Source organism: Aethalodelphis obliquidens, unplaced genomic scaffold (genome assembly GCF_003676395.1).
Source record: "Aethalodelphis obliquidens isolate GAN/ISIS:26980383/991018 unplaced genomic scaffold, ASM367639v1 scaffold99, whole genome shotgun sequence".
Classification (NCBI taxonomy): Eukaryota; Metazoa; Chordata; class Mammalia; order Artiodactyla; family Delphinidae; genus Aethalodelphis; species Aethalodelphis obliquidens.
This window is the reverse complement of record NW_020838043.1, coordinates 1,344,261-1,359,678: the sequence shown is the minus strand read 5'-3', so window position 1 is coordinate 1,359,678 and position 15,418 is coordinate 1,344,261. Positions and strand designations below refer to the sequence as shown.

Genomic DNA, 15,418 nt, shown 5'->3' with positions numbered 1-15,418 from the left:
AGAGATTAATATATTGATGAATATGCTCAATTAACTATGTGCACATCTATAATCTGGGTCTTTCTATCCTTTGTCCTTTGCCAGCATGGTTATATCCTCATGGTTCTTCACTATTTTCATCCAATCCTGAAACCTAATCTTTCTATTCATCACTGGATCAGAATGATAACCACTGCACTCAAATCAAAGCCCATCCACCTGCCTTCTTAGTACTTTCTTTGGCTCATCATCTGAAATACTTTCCTGCTTCTACTCATGGCCTCTGCTGGCTACAGCAAGAACACTGAAAGCTCTGGGTTTGTTAACAAATATTATAGCCTATCTAGAAATCCAAGTGGAAGAAGATAAGGGAGGATGAGACCTGGGACTTGCTTCAAGTATCATGCCATGTTCTTGTCTTGACTATCCAAATGTATCATTGTAATTATACCTGAGCATTTTAAAGACTCCTAAATGTGTAAAATCCTGATGTGGGGAGAGATTGAGTCACAACTCCCCTTCACTCCCACATAATGAACACACATACTGATGGCAATGTGTTTCATCCTTTGGGTGTGTGGACCAGATAAAAGGCTTTAGAGGAGAAGATTTAATCACTTCTTATTACTTTCCAGTTGCTTATGAACAAGAGTCTATTGACTGGCAATAAACCCTCATCTTGACAGAGCATATACTGTTACACAGGTGTGCCATGTGGTGGTTTAAGTGGTCGGCTACTTTTTTCTTTTCTCTCTTTCATCTTTACTTCCACCTTAACTTTGCAGCTTTTAGGGTTTTACATAGAAAAGCATTGTTATTACAATTTAATCATTCATAATATGTTTGTGAAATAGTTTGGGTAATATTTTATAAAATCCCACTGCCAAGAAAAAGTGAATTTTACAGTCATCTTATATAGTTAATGCTAGGTGACAGCACAATATATTTAGATGATGCTTTTTTTAGAGTAGCTGTGTGGTCTTACGAGGCTTTTAAATGTAATTCCAGTTTTAGAGAATGAATTGATAAAAAATAGTTCTCTTGAGGACAGTCTGAGCATTATGCATTTTTAAATGCAGTACTTATTTTTAACATTAATTCAACAGGAATACACTTAGATAAACCTCCACCTTTATAATGGCTAAGAGAAATATAAATATTTAGATAATTTACTTGAATTCTATTTTCTACTATCTCCTTCCCTGAAAATAATTCAGAATAAACCATAAAAATGTTTTTCATTTAGTTTCTCATAGAAATATTAACTATTTCTTTATACAAGTGACTAATTTTAAGTTATTTGCTCAGCATATTGGTTTCTAAAAATTTTTGAAGTTGTTAAGTCTATTTCAGAATGCCCTGTTTTACAAAATGCAATTCCACTGGTAACTAAATCTGTATGCTATTATAAAATTATGATGATATATATCATATGTAATTTTTTGACTCTTCAGAGAGACTTGTATTTTAAGCAAGAATTTGAATTACAGTGGGAAGTTTTAAGATTACATGCATTATTAATCTGAAAAATGCAATACTAGTAGTAAATTCCTTTTTCTTATGTGATTTCTTAGGGAACAAGTTCGATTTAATGGCTTTGGGATTTTTCTCTTCATTATTTATCCTGGAGCATTTGTTGATCTGTTCACCACTCATTTGCAACTTATATCACCAGTCCAGCAGCTAAGGATATTTTGCGCAGGTAAAAGACTTAAATTTCTTTATTCATCTGTGTGTTATTAGTGGTTTTATGGAAAGTACATCACAACTGAAAACACCTCACCTTTTGGTTGATAAATTCAGTTTATAAGACTCTCAGTCAGGGCTTCCCTGGTGGCGCAGTGCTTAAGAATCCGCCTGCCAATGCAGGGGACACGGGTTCAAGCCCTGGTCCGGGAAGATCCCACGTGCCACGGAGCAACTAAGCTCGTGCGCCACAACTACTGAGCCTGTGCTCTAGAGCCCGCGAGCCACAACTACTGAGCCTGTGTGCCACAACTACTGAAGCCCACACACCTAGAGCCCATGCTCCACAACAAGAGAAGCCACCGCATTGAGAAGCCCACGCATCGCAACGAAGAGTAGCCCCCGCTCGCCACAACTAGAGAACACCCGTGCACAGCAACAAAGACCCAACGCAGCCAAAAGTAAATACATAAATAAGTAAATTTTTTTAAAAAACACTCTCAGTCAGAAGTGGTAGAGCAAAATAATTTACATTCCAGTTTTTTTCATTTTTTTAACATGAATTATTTTTAAAAGATTGAAAAAATGAGAACATATCATGAAAATATGACTAAAGCATTAAATTAGACATAGGAGATCACTTGATAATCATAAGGAGTGTAATCCACAATGGAAATGTAATCGTGAGTCTTACTGAATAAAGTAACACATCATCAAAACAAAAATGGGAAAAGTACAAGGAAAAAACAGAAATGTAATAAGGGAGGCTTATCTCATCTCTCAACACATAGCAGGTTAAGTATGAAAAAGTTTCAATCATCAAAGCTCTAATTAGCAAGGTCAAAATCAACAGTTATGTCAAATCCTATACCATGACAATTTCTTTTCAAGTGCCCATGAAACTTATAAAAATTGGCCAATTTAATTCAAAACCATAATTGCAGTATGTTTAAAAATGATAATGAAATAATGTGTAAGGTTTTGCTAAAAGGAAAAGTCACTGCCTTAGGCAATTATTATGAAATAAGAAATTAAAGTAAATCAGTTAAACTGAGGAAGTGAGAAAAGAACTATAAAATAGGTAAGAAATGATGTAATTAGCATGCATATAGGCAAAAAATAATAAATTAGAAAAAATAGAACTGTTAAATAAAAGAGTTCTTTGAAGAAAAAAAAGATTAAATGGGAGAAAGCATTATAGACAGAATTAGCAGTCAGATTGGGGAATGACAACTGATAGAGAAATTTTAAACAATTATAAAAGTGTTCTTTGTTCATCTCTGCAAAAAATTTTCACAAACCTGGATAATTATCTTTTTTTTTAAACAGCCGAAATTAACCCCAGTGGAGACAGAAAAAAAAATATAAATAGGCTAATTACCATGGGAGAAATTAAGAAAGTTTAAGAGTGGTCCTGAAAGTTTCATAGGTAGAATTCTTTCAAGTCTTGAAGGAATCTTGAAGGAAAAAATTTTTCGTTTCAATTCCAATTTAGTATAAACTTTCCAGGTCACATAGAGAAGGAAACTAAGAATTTTTTAAAAGTCAGTGTACCACTGATACTTGTAAAGCACAAAAAAATTCTACAGACGGTTGGTGTATCTAAACAGTGCAAGGATGGCTTAAAATTAGGAAATCTGATTTGAATGTGGTAAACATTAATTACTCTTAAGAGAAAAATATCCTCATCTCAGCAGATATTGAAGTCGGTATTTAACAAAAGTCAACATCCATTAATGGCTAAAACCCAAAAATCTTTAGTAGAAGTACTAAACAGAAATAGCTGGTTACTTCCTAATGGTATAACACTTAGAAGCATTCCTATTAACGGGCAGGACAAGCATTCCACTGATACTGTTAAAAATGGCCTGTAAATGTGGGTCAGTGCAATCGAATAAGAAAAAAAAGAAGCATAAGTATTAGAAAGGAGTAGGCCTTCCCCGCCCATACTATTATATACCTGGCGGGGGGAGGGGGAGGGACAAAAAAGTCAATGGAAATGAAATACAGAAAAATTCTGTAGAGCCTGGTTGCTGTATTCAAAAAAAACAATAGCTTGGCGCGCTGAGCAAAGAGGCACGCAGTGGCAGGAGAGCTGGCGCACGCACGTGTGTGAGCGTGGGCATGAGCATGGTCCTGCACTCTGCTGGGGTGCCCCAGCTTAGAAGCGCATGTGCGGGGTGCCCCAAAGCACATGTGCGGGGCAGGGTGGGGGGGAGTGCTCCAAAGCGCATGTGCAGGGTGCCCAAAGCGCATGTGCCGGTGGTGCCCCAAAGCGCATGTGCAGGGGGAGTGCTCCAAAGCGCATGTGCAGGGTGCCCAAAGCGCATGTGCGGGGAGGGGGTGGTGCCGCAAAGCGCGTGTGCGGGGTGACGCAAAGCGTGTGTGTGGGGTGACGTAAAGCGCATGTACGGTGGGGGGTGTGCCCCAAAGCGAACGTGTGAGGCGGGTCCAGAAGCTTCCACGTCGTCTGCGTTTTCCGCGTCCCGCACCGGAACCGCCCTCTCTTTCCTCTGGAGCTCGGGCTTTTCTCTCACAGCCTTTCTTTTCCGCGGCCGTCTTGTCGTTCGTTCGCTGCCCAGTAGCCAAAGCCTCAGAAGAGCCCTCGGCCATGGCCTCAAACAACATTTTCTACATCATGACAGAAAACTCGGAGATGTACGCAGATGCTGTGGAGCTGCACCAGATCCCTGTGGAGACCGTCCCTGTGGAGACCGTCCCTGTGGAGACCGTCCCTGTGGAGACTGTCCCTGTGGAGACCGTCCCTGTGGAGACCGTCCCTGTGGAGACCGTCCCTGTGGAGACAATGGCGGTTGAGGCAGCCAAGGAGTACGAAGACATCAGCGGCAGCTGTGTCCACGATGGCCACCACCATACGTCTCTGCTCGTGCTGCAGCCTCTCATTATCAGCACCCCAAACCAAGGGGACTGCAACAAGGAAATGATCATGATGCAGATGCAGGAGGAGGTGATGGGCTACTACCGGTCTGAAGACCTGCAGGTCACCAACCTGGAGAACAAGACGGCCATCCTGGCCGACGAAAACAACTGCTTCCAGGAGACCCTGGCTCCCTTGTCACCACCCTCCACGTCCTCCTCGGCCTACAGCCACAGCAGGAAGGACAGTGGCCAAGGCACAAAGCCCAGCGATAAGAATAGTTACGCCGGCGGCAAGGCCAGGGCGGCAAGCAGCTCCGAGGTGGGCAGCGAGAAGTGGGAGCAGGAGCAGGTGCACGTCAAATCCCTGGAAGGCGTGTTCGCCGTCACCACGTGCTCCACGTGCGATGAGAGAGGCCACGAGACTAGACAGGCTGCTGAGAAACGAACTCTTGGTTATTCAGAGTACCTGACGGGGAAGAAGCTGCCTCCTGGAGGAATTCCTGGCCTTGACCTCTCAGATCCCAAACAAGTGGCAGAATTTACTAGAAAGAAGCCCCAGAAAACCAAAGAAGAGCCCCCGAAATCAATAGCTTGCCCTAGCAAAGGCTGCATGAAGATGTTCAGGGATAAGTCTGCTTTGAGAAAGCATCTGCACACCCATGGTCCCAGAGTCCACGTATGTGCAGAATGTGGCAAAGCTTTTGTTGAGAGCTCAAAACTGAAACGTCATCAACTGGTGCATACGGGAGAGAAGCCCTTTCAGTGCACCTTCGAAGGCTGCGGAAAAAGCTTTTCCCTGGATTTCAATTTGCGTACCCATGTGCGAATCCATACCGGAGAGAGGCCCTTCATATGCCCCTTCAATTACTGTAATAAGACATTTACTCAGTCAGCTAACCTGAAAACTCATATCTTAGCACATGCTAAGAATAAAGATAGACAGTAAAAAGGAGAGAAGAAACTTCTCAGGCTCGGAAAGCATCTTCCAATAATGTGATGGGAAATAAATATGCCTCTTTTTTGTGTACTGTTTCTAGAAAAGAATTTTTTTAATGACTCTAACACGTCTAAGGGTCAGGTTTTGATAGGTTAGTAAAAGTAAAATTTAAAAGATAAAAAAAGTAATTCTTTATATAAGATAACATTGTTAAGATGTTCTGTCTTGTTCTGTAATACAGTTTGAAAAACGTTATGTTTTTGTAACATTTGGTCACAAAAGGACAATTCATGAAGCTCACATCAAAAGACTGTTGTTTATACAACTGTGCTAAAAATGGGACTTTTCACATTCTTTTAAATATCAAGTTCGTCTATTTATGATTTTAAAGTTACGGATTTTCTAAATGTTCACATTTATACTTTTAAGAATACGTTTAGTAGTTCTATATATGGTTTTTCTGCAAGTAGATAACGTTGGAGATTTTCTTTAAAAGAAGGACAGTTACATGCATCTATAAAGTATTTTCCTGTTTAAAAAAGTTATATAGGTTTAGTTTGCCATCTTAATTTTGGTTGTATTCTTTGACATTAACACATTTTGCATAACTACCTTTTAGATGCACTGGATTGTGTAGTATTCAATATTGGATGGGATGTAGTAGTCGATTTAAACCTGTTTTAGTCTTTTTATTTTCCCCCAAATACTACCAGGTGCTGTCTTTTAGTGTCATTTCTTTGCCTGTTTAGTTAAGGAGTGGTGCTCAGTTGTGGAATATGTTGTGTGTGTATTGACTTTTTAATACTTGGTACATACATCCCTTGTAATAGAAAAAGCAAAAAATAAAATACCTGTTCTAAAGAAAGAAAAAAACTTGCCTATATAAATGTTGTACCTAGAAAATAGAGAAAACAGGGAGGGTACGACTGGCATCTGGTGGGTAGAGGCCAGGGATGCTGCTAAACATTTTACAGTGCACAAGATAGTCCCCCACAACAAAAAATTATCTGGCCCAGAATGCCAGTAGTGCCACTGTTGAGAAACCCTGCTCTAGAGAAAGTAAAAATTGTAACAAAAATTTGTTTGGTATACTCAAAAAGCAAATCATTAATGAACAAGAGATTGTTTAAATAAAGGAAATAAAGGTACCTGCATTGCAATTTAGCCATCATGGGCAAATCTGGAATCCAACAGGGTGGTCTGGTACCAGCTGCATCCCTGACAAGAGATAGGAGAGTCCAGCCCAGAGAGTCAAAGAAGCAGTGCTGCTGTGTGCCCCTCTGACTGTTGCTTGGATGAGAAAAGCCAGGGTCGTATGGTGGTGTCATCCTGATAAGGGAGAGGTCGGGTGCAAGCTTTTAGGCCCTCCTGAGGGGTTAAGGGGAAAGTTGAATTTAGCACATGGTAATGGTGGCAAATATAATCAATGGGGCTGGATTATTTTGTGAAATTGTCTTGGGACTAGCAACAGGGTGGTGGGGTGGTATAGCTGTATTCCTAATTAGTTTCACTAGAGTAAATTCCAGTGGGTCAAAGAATTAGAGATTTTTTCTGTTTGTTTTAATTTTGTTTTTTAAATGATGCTAGGGACTTCCCTGACCATCCAGTGGTTAAGACTGTGCTTCCACTGCAGGGGGCATGGGCTCAATCCCTGGTGGGGGAACTAAGAACCCGCATGCCTCGAGTGAAAATTAAAAAAAAAAAAAAACCTATGAAAACAATACAAGAAAACACAGGTGAGTGTCTTCTGTAGTCTTGAACTGGGAAAGGCTTAATACAAAAGGAGACATTTGACCTCACCAAAATTTAAAATGTCTGCATAGGCAAAACTATAAACCAAGCCAAACAAACTGGAGGAAATGATTATAATACCTCGTACAGAAGAACAAATTCCTCAGTGTATGTATTACAAATAATAATATATATAAATTAGTTTAAGAAAAAAAAGACAACCCAGTCAAAAAATGTAAACTGATAGTGGATAGAAGTAAGCAATTCTCAGACAAAAATACAAATAACCATTTAATAAGCATGAAAAATGTACAAGCTCACTCATCATTAAAGAAATAGAAATCAGAATGAGATTTTACCTTTCACCTAGCAGATGGCAGTCTAAAGTTATGATAGCATCCCATCCAGTATTGTTCAGAGGGTGGGGAAACATATGCCACTTAGAATATAATGCAAACTTGTTGGAGGTCAGTTTTAATGCATGTATTTTTTGACCCAATAATTCCATTTCTGTGCAATTTTCCATACCCTCAGATGCATTCTTAATTAGATGCATAACAATATGAGCAAAGCTGTTTGTTGCAGCATTGTATGAAAAAGTTAAAACAGCCTAAGTGATCATTAGGAGGGAACCTTATAAATAAGTCAATGTTTTTTTTTGAAATGGATTACTCTAGTGGATATAAGAAGTGGGTTAGATATGAATGTGCAGGTGAGGAAGAAGTCGAAAATATATAAATGAAAAAGCAAAATATAGTTTGTGATAAATAGCTTGATACCATTAGTGTTTTTAAAAGATCTTTCTGGGGCTTCCCTGGTGGCACGGTGGTTGAGAGTCCGCCTGCCGATGCAGGGGACACGGGTTCGTGCCCCGGTCTGGGAGGATCCCACATGCCGCGGAGCGGCTGGGCCCGTGAGCCATGGCCGCTGGGCCTGCGCGTCCAGAGCCTGTGCTCCATGGCGGGAGAGGTCACATCAGTGGGGGGCCCGCGTACCGAAAAAAAAAAAAAAAAAAGATCTTGCTGTGTGCAAAACAGAAAATATTGTTTACCCAATATGTCCTGGACTAGAGGAACATTTTACATTGTGAATATGATCCATATTAGCTAGGTATCTGGCTGCTGTAAAAGCTAAAAATAGTAGTGACTTAAACTCTCATAAAACATTGCAAATGTAAGTAGTTCAATGCTGATATGATAATTCTATGATTTGAGGGACTCAGACTCTTTCTGTCTTAGCTCTACTATTCCCAACATGCAGCTTCTGCGTCATGGACTCAGGTTTAGCTCCATCATAGCTACATTCCAGCCAGTAAGACAATCCCCATCACTTCCACTTGCATCCTTTTGCCGAAACAGTCATATGGCCATACTCAGCCTCCTGAGAGTCTGGGAGATGTCTTTTAAGTTATGTTTCTATCATTATAGAACACTGGTCCTCAACCACTGGTGCTATCACCCTCCTGGGGATATTTGGAATGTGTGGGGTGAGGGCAGTTGTTTGCTTGTCTCAGTGACTGGAGAACACTAATGACTTTCAGAGGATGGAGTCGGGAATGCTATATGTCCTGTATTGTAAAGGACAAGACCTGCACAACTAAGAATCACACTGCTCAGAGAGTGGGTAGTGCTTCCACCCTGCCTTATGAGAAAAACTGTACTAGAGGGCAAGGATCGGTATGGGAGGGGGGGTAATCTAGAGGTATGCTAGTGAATGTTTAACATCTAGCCCTGGAGGAGAGGGTGGAGAGCTCTGATATGTAGCATTTGCTGGTTTCTGTGGTGTAAATACTCCCACCGTGGCCAATTTCAAAGCGCCAACTTGAAGTTCCTGAAGGAGGAGTTGGTTAAAGAGGCCCGGTCAGCTGTGGCAAGCTGGTAGGAACAGGCTCCAGCACACCACTGGGTTCACCTAACCATCTCTTCAGAGATGGCAGAGATAGTTATAGTCTTGATGTAAGATACATACCCCAGTTCAGCAAGAATGTTTTTTACTTCATCATAACTTTTATTTGATAGCTCTGAAGTTCCTTTCAAAGATCACAAGTATGTTTTTTTTTCACAACTATGTTTAAATTAATATGTATACATTTTCTGAGAAAAGAGTAGTAAGTAGAAGATATTCTATTCATTATATACACACACACCTTCACATATATAATAGAGGTATATATGTAATCGAATATAGATTCTAATAGTGTTAAATCATATTAGCATGTGGTCTTCCTAGTATTGTATTAACATGCTCATTTTAGATTTTAATATCTGAAATGGAAGAAACCTCTAACTGAACATCTGTCTTCTGAACTAATAAGTAGATCTGTCTGCCTCACAGCTTCTTCTGGTTACTTTACTAATTTATCAGAATGCCTAAGTATTATGAAGTACAACTACCTGGAATGATATCATTCCTGCCCCTGGTTGAGCTTATTCCTTTTTTTCCCTCTTTTCAGGTATCTGGCATAATTTCGTCCTTGCACTCCTGGGTATTTTAGCTCTTGTTCTCCTTCCTGTAATTCTCTTGCCGTTTTACTACACTGGAGTCGGGGTGCTTATCACTGAAGTTGCTGAGGTAAATAACAGATTACTTGGGGTATTTTTTCGCCAGATTTTGTGATGTAACACTTAGCATTTTATGTCAGGAACTTTTTTTTTTTTTAAGGAACTTTTATTCAAACTGTTCTCATGTACAGAATGCTCAGTTTCTCCTGAAGAAATTACTGTAATCCTTTCAAATCAAAGAAATAGTTTTGTGAACTACATTGGCTCTTTTAAAATACTGAAAATTGTTTCTGTTCTGAGTTACAAGGATAGTATCAAGACTTTCTAACTGTAGTTTGATTAAATGCATCATTTACCTTTACTGTTTATTTTTATAACTCTGCTTTTGAGTCAGATGTCTTTACTCCTAAGAAGTAAGAAAGATGGAACCTAGGCTAGCCAGCAGAACATTTCGTGGGAGTTTAAATTAATGTCTTCAACTCTGTATTTCACTCCCTTAGACTACTATGATGGTATCAAGTCTTCTCTTCACACTTTGGGACAAGGAAAATTACCTTGTGAGCAACTGCCTCATGTACTCATGTGTTCATTGTGCTGACGGTATTGTCTGCATATTTGGGACTGTGTTTAGATAAGTCTTATAATTTTATCCATTGATGATATAGGACATTGAAAGCATTCTGATGACTACTTTCACAAAAAATTTTAATTAGCGGTTTGGGAAAAAGTTTATCATTTTAATCTTAACTGTTGGCAAGTGGGGTTTGTTTGGTTTTCATTTGTGAAAAATTCAAAATTTTAGTGAAATATGAAAAGTATAATTATTGGGTGTTATTTTGTTAATTTTCTAGGACTATACATCTTGGATTCAAAGCTGGATTATTTTCTACATTATTCAAAATAGTCTACTTAATTAAGTCAGTGTCTTTATTATTTGCTCAGATTAATCATAGCTTGTCTTCACACATTATCTGATTTAATTCTGCCCTCTTCCCAAGGACTCACCTGCCATTGGACCCAGAGGCCTTTTTGTGGGAGACCTTGTCACCCATCTACAGGATTGTCCTGTTACAAATGTACAAGATTGGAATGAATGTCTCGATACCATCGCCTATGAGCCCCAAATTGGTTACTGTATAAGTGCATCAACTTTACAGCAGTTAAGCTTCCCAGTTAGAGGTGTGTATATCTCCTCAGTATAATATAATGCTTCAAGCAGCAGTACTTGCCATTTGCTAATTCTTAGATCATGTCTGTAGATTTATTTTGTCCTAACTTATTTAAAACAAATCAGTAAAGTAATAATAAGCCTAAACTAGTAAACATTCTTCTTGGTAAGTTAGATACTAATATGTATGTTTTGTTTATTATATATTGTTGTTGAACTTCTAACTAATTTCATATTTGATTTTCAGAACTCTAGTATCTAATTCTTTCAGCATTTAAAAAACACTTGTGTTAAGTCAGCATTCAAGCTCAAACATAACCAATTAACTAAATTCCAGCAATTAAATACCCTTGTGCTGTATGGATGGTGGCATGTCCAAAGCTGTTTGGGGTAGGGTTTTTTTGTGTGGCAGTCATCCAGAGGAAGTCATCTTGGTGTCCGAAAATACCCACTGAAGTCACATCTGTTGTTCTGTGTCGTAGGCGACAGGGTGAAGCAAGTGTATTCTCAGAAGCTTCCAAATTTATTTTTAGCTCTTCCAGCTCTGAAAAACCAGTCTGCCAACTCTTCATACAAAATTATGGGGACCCAAATTATTGAAAGTGCTGGAAAGCACAAATTATGCTCACAGACTACATCTTTAAGTCAAGAAATGCCTGGATACTTGTCTACATCTACTGGGGTTAAGAAATATGATTAATTATCAAGAATAACTGTATTAAAGTACTGTGTACAACAGTGACAAAGTAGTAAGAACTGATTTAAAATTTTTTTCAAATGTAGTCTTCCATGTATAACCCATTTTTAAGAATTTTTTTTATTGTAAACATTTTTCAAACATACATAAATGTCAAGAGAGTAGTACAGGGAATTCCTTGGTGGTCCAGTGGTTAGGACTCCACGCTTTCACTGCTGAAGGCATGGGTTCAGTCCCTAGTCGGGGAACGAAGATCCCACAAGTCATACAGCACGGCCCAAAAAAAAAAAAAAAAAGAGAGAGAGAGTAGTATAAATGAAACCTCATGTATCCTTCTCCTAGCTTCAGCAATTATCAACATTTTGCCATTTTTTTTATCCAGCCTGTCCACTTTTGAGGGAAGTATTTTAAAGCACATCCCAGGTATCCTGTCATTTTATCCATAAACTTCAGCATATCTTTAATAGATGATGACCTTTTAGACATGACCACAGTACTATTATCACACCTAACAAAATTAACAATAATTCCTAATACCTGCACTCTTCTCTGGTTTTGTTTTTATAGTTGGTTTAAGTTGGATGGTATGCCTTTTAAGTCTCTTTTAAGTTGTAACAATTCCCCCTGACTTTTTATTTTTAATATCATTTATTGAAGAAACTGAGTCATTTGTTTTGTCAAATTTATCATTAACATGTTCGGTATCCCCCAAATTTCCTATAGATGGTAGTTAGGTCCAGAGGCTTGATTAGATTCAGGATCCATTTTTGGCAGGGGCAGAAATACCTCGTAGGTAGCACTCAGTACTTCATATTGCATCTCATGTTTTTCCATGTATCGCATCTTTTCAGTTGGGTGTGTAATCCACAGTGTGTTCTTCTGTAAGAGAAATAATCCATAATTTCATACTTCTTAAGTCCTTTATCATTTTCCTCAAGTTTCTCTAAACTTGGTACAATCTGTATTGAATTACAAAAGCCAAAATGACATCGTAATCAAATAAAGCTCTCTCCAGTAGGATTGTTTTATTTAGAATATCTGCATTTCAGATGTTTAAGCTTTTGTCTTTTTTCAGGCAGACAGAATGGAAGTGAAATTTTTCTTGAAATACTCTGAAACTCTTCCCTTATTAACTTTTTGAGTATTTCACTATTATGGATCATATGCTATATTTTGGAGGTATTTGTTTAAAAACCCAAAGCAGATATTACTCTTCCCACACTAATAAAAAAATCAATCCCAAAATAATAATTCTTCAATATATGTCTCATTTCCTTAGGAGCGACTGTATTAGGATACTTGCTGATTTTACATGATGACTGTATCTGATAAACCCGTACCTCCATTTAATCATTTTTAAATGGAGTACATATACTCAGCCAGACTGTAGAAATCTTAATGACTGTAAATGTAACTTAAAATATATACTAGATTTTTTTTTTTTTTTTTTTTTTTTTTTTTTTTTTTTGCGGTACGTGGGCCTCTTACTGTTGTGGCCTCTCCCGTTGCAGAGCAACAGGCTCCGGACGCGCAGGGTCAGCGGCCATGGCTCACGGGCGCAGCTGCTCTGCGGCATGTGGGATCTTCCCGGACGGGGGCACGAAGCCGTGTCCCCTGCATCGGCAAGCGAACTCTCAACCACTGCGCCACCAGGGAAGCCCTACTAGATTAATTTTAATGGCAGACTTGACCAAAGTGGCTATGGACATTTAAGAAAACTACGGGGCTTCCCTGGTGGCGCAGTGGTTGAGAGTCCGCCTGCCGATGCACGGGACACGGGTTCGTGCCCCGGTCCGGGAAGATCCCACATGCCCGTGAGCCATGGCCGCTGAGCCTGCGTGTCCGGAGCCTGTGCTCCGCAATGGGAGAGGCCACAACAGTGAGAGGCCCGCGTACCACAAAAAAAAAAAAAAAAAAAAAAAACAAGAAAACTATGGATTGATATTATTTTACATGTATCTAGGGACTTTTGTTATCCTACATTATGAGTAGATGGCAAAGATATAGCCAAATATGGTAATGCAAAGTAGCTCATAATCCAAAAGTGATTCATATTCAATTTAGAGTAGAATTCAATATACATAATTCAAATTCTGAAAATTTATACCACTTGAAAACAATAAAGCCACCTTAGAAAGATCTGACCCTGAAAGTGCTCATAAGCTGTCCCAGCCAATCATTTCTGGCCTCATTTCATACCCTGACTCTCCCAGGTGTAATTTTAAATTTTTAAAGATATTCCCTAAGATATTAATTAATTACGGTATTAATTAAGCAGACTAGATGTTCTCCTTAAAATATTAACAGGTATATTTCTGGCAAATTAGAAAAATGTGGTTAATCAACATGAAATGACTATTCATTTTATGAAATTGTTGGGAACTATTTTTTCTTCTGTCAGTCCTTTCGTTTTTGATTTTTAAACATTAACCTGCTAAACTATGAGCAGCACCAACAGAACCAAGGCTGGTTTAATTACACCTCTGCCCTTGGTACATGGGGCAAGAAGCCTAAGGAGCTTGTCCCACACACTCCTTGCAGATTGAATGGCCTTTCCAGGAAGCCCCAAAAAGGACACTGGGTGAGGCTTAGAGCCCTTTGTACCTGGAATAAATCTCTGGTTTCATTCTGCATCAGAACAGAACAAAGTTCCCCTCTTCATATTCAAGCCTCTGCTTAATTTAAGATTGCTCTGTGTCCATATGCCACTTAGTGATTTGAATGAAACTAAAAGTTACAGACAAGAACTAGTTTGTTTCTTTTTGGGGATTATTTTCTAACAAGTAGCTTGCATCCTCTTTCTTTAGTTTCAGGAGACACTCTTCATATATGCCTAAAGCTAAATTCCTTTTTTTCTTTCTTGGAAGCATTGTCTTGAATAAGAAAGACTACTAAGTCCAGCATTTGAATGGCATTTTAAAAAGAGTGAGATTGAATACTAAAGGCAACCGCTCCCTAAAATGAAGCTATGAGTCCAGACACAGGCATCCCCTTTGAATAGCCTATATTCCTGTTCAGAGGAGATGAGGGTATATACCTGTAACTGCCTGGCACAGGGAGTATTGTCCTATCTTATGCATCTTTAACTGAAGTGAGAAAAGGCCGTTCCTGACTTAGTTTAAAATAGTAAAAGGAAAACTCTGGAAATCTTTTCCACATAGTTTGAGTACCCAGATTGTTCTTGTGCTCAAATCTTCTCTAATGTTTAGAAAAAAGTGTCTGTTCTCCCATTGTGAATATCAAGGTATCATCCAAGGTTTCTTTGCTCTCACCAATTGAAGAGAGAGAGAGAGTTTATAATTTTTTAACTACTTGGTACTAGGTGGTGCTGGTATAAATTCTACCATAGAACTAAGAATAAAGGGACTTCCCTGGTGGCGCAGTGGTTAAGAATCTGCCTGCCAGTGGAGGGGACATGGGTTCAATCCCTGGTCCGGGAAGATCCCACATGCCGCGGAGCAGCTAAGCCCGTGCGCCCCAACTACTGAGCCTGTGCTCTAGAGCCCGCGAGCCATAACTACTGAAGCCCGCGTGCCTAGAGCCGGTGCTCCACAACAAGAGAAGCCACTGCAATGAGAAGCCTGCGCACCGCAACGAAGAGTAGCCCCCACTCGCCACAAAAGCCCGCGCACAGCAATGAAGACCCAATGCAGCCATAAGTAAATAAATAAATAAATAAATAAATAGAATAAATAGGTTTGCATGCCTATATTGGAACTCTAGTTACATTTATATATTTATTAAACTAGGGTAAGAAAATTGTTCAATTCATTTTAGTGATGTAAAAAGTAGTGAGTACTGTGAACTATAGATTGAAAAAGTCTCTTCCTTCCAGCCTT

The 15,418-nt window shown here is 39.1% G+C and overlaps 1 protein-coding gene across 3 annotated transcripts in view; it reads left to right on the top strand.

Annotated features, from left to right (window-relative positions):
* Nucleotides 1-15,418, top strand: part of MBTPS2 (membrane bound transcription factor peptidase, site 2) — a 40,804-nt gene that overhangs the window by 15,005 nt on the left and 10,381 nt on the right. The window contains exons 5-7 of one of the 3 annotated variants that reach the window (XM_027096109.1): nucleotides 1,554-1,681; nucleotides 9,666-9,784; nucleotides 10,713-10,893. In XM_027096109.1, the coding sequence (XP_026951910.1) occupies nucleotides 1,554-1,681; nucleotides 9,666-9,784; nucleotides 10,713-10,893 (428 nt within the window). Of the gene's footprint in view, nucleotides 1-1,553; nucleotides 1,682-4,250; nucleotides 7,094-9,665; nucleotides 9,785-10,712; nucleotides 10,894-15,418 lie in introns of those variants that run through there. The other 2 variants (XM_027096106.1, XM_027096107.1) reach the window with 2 other exon arrangements.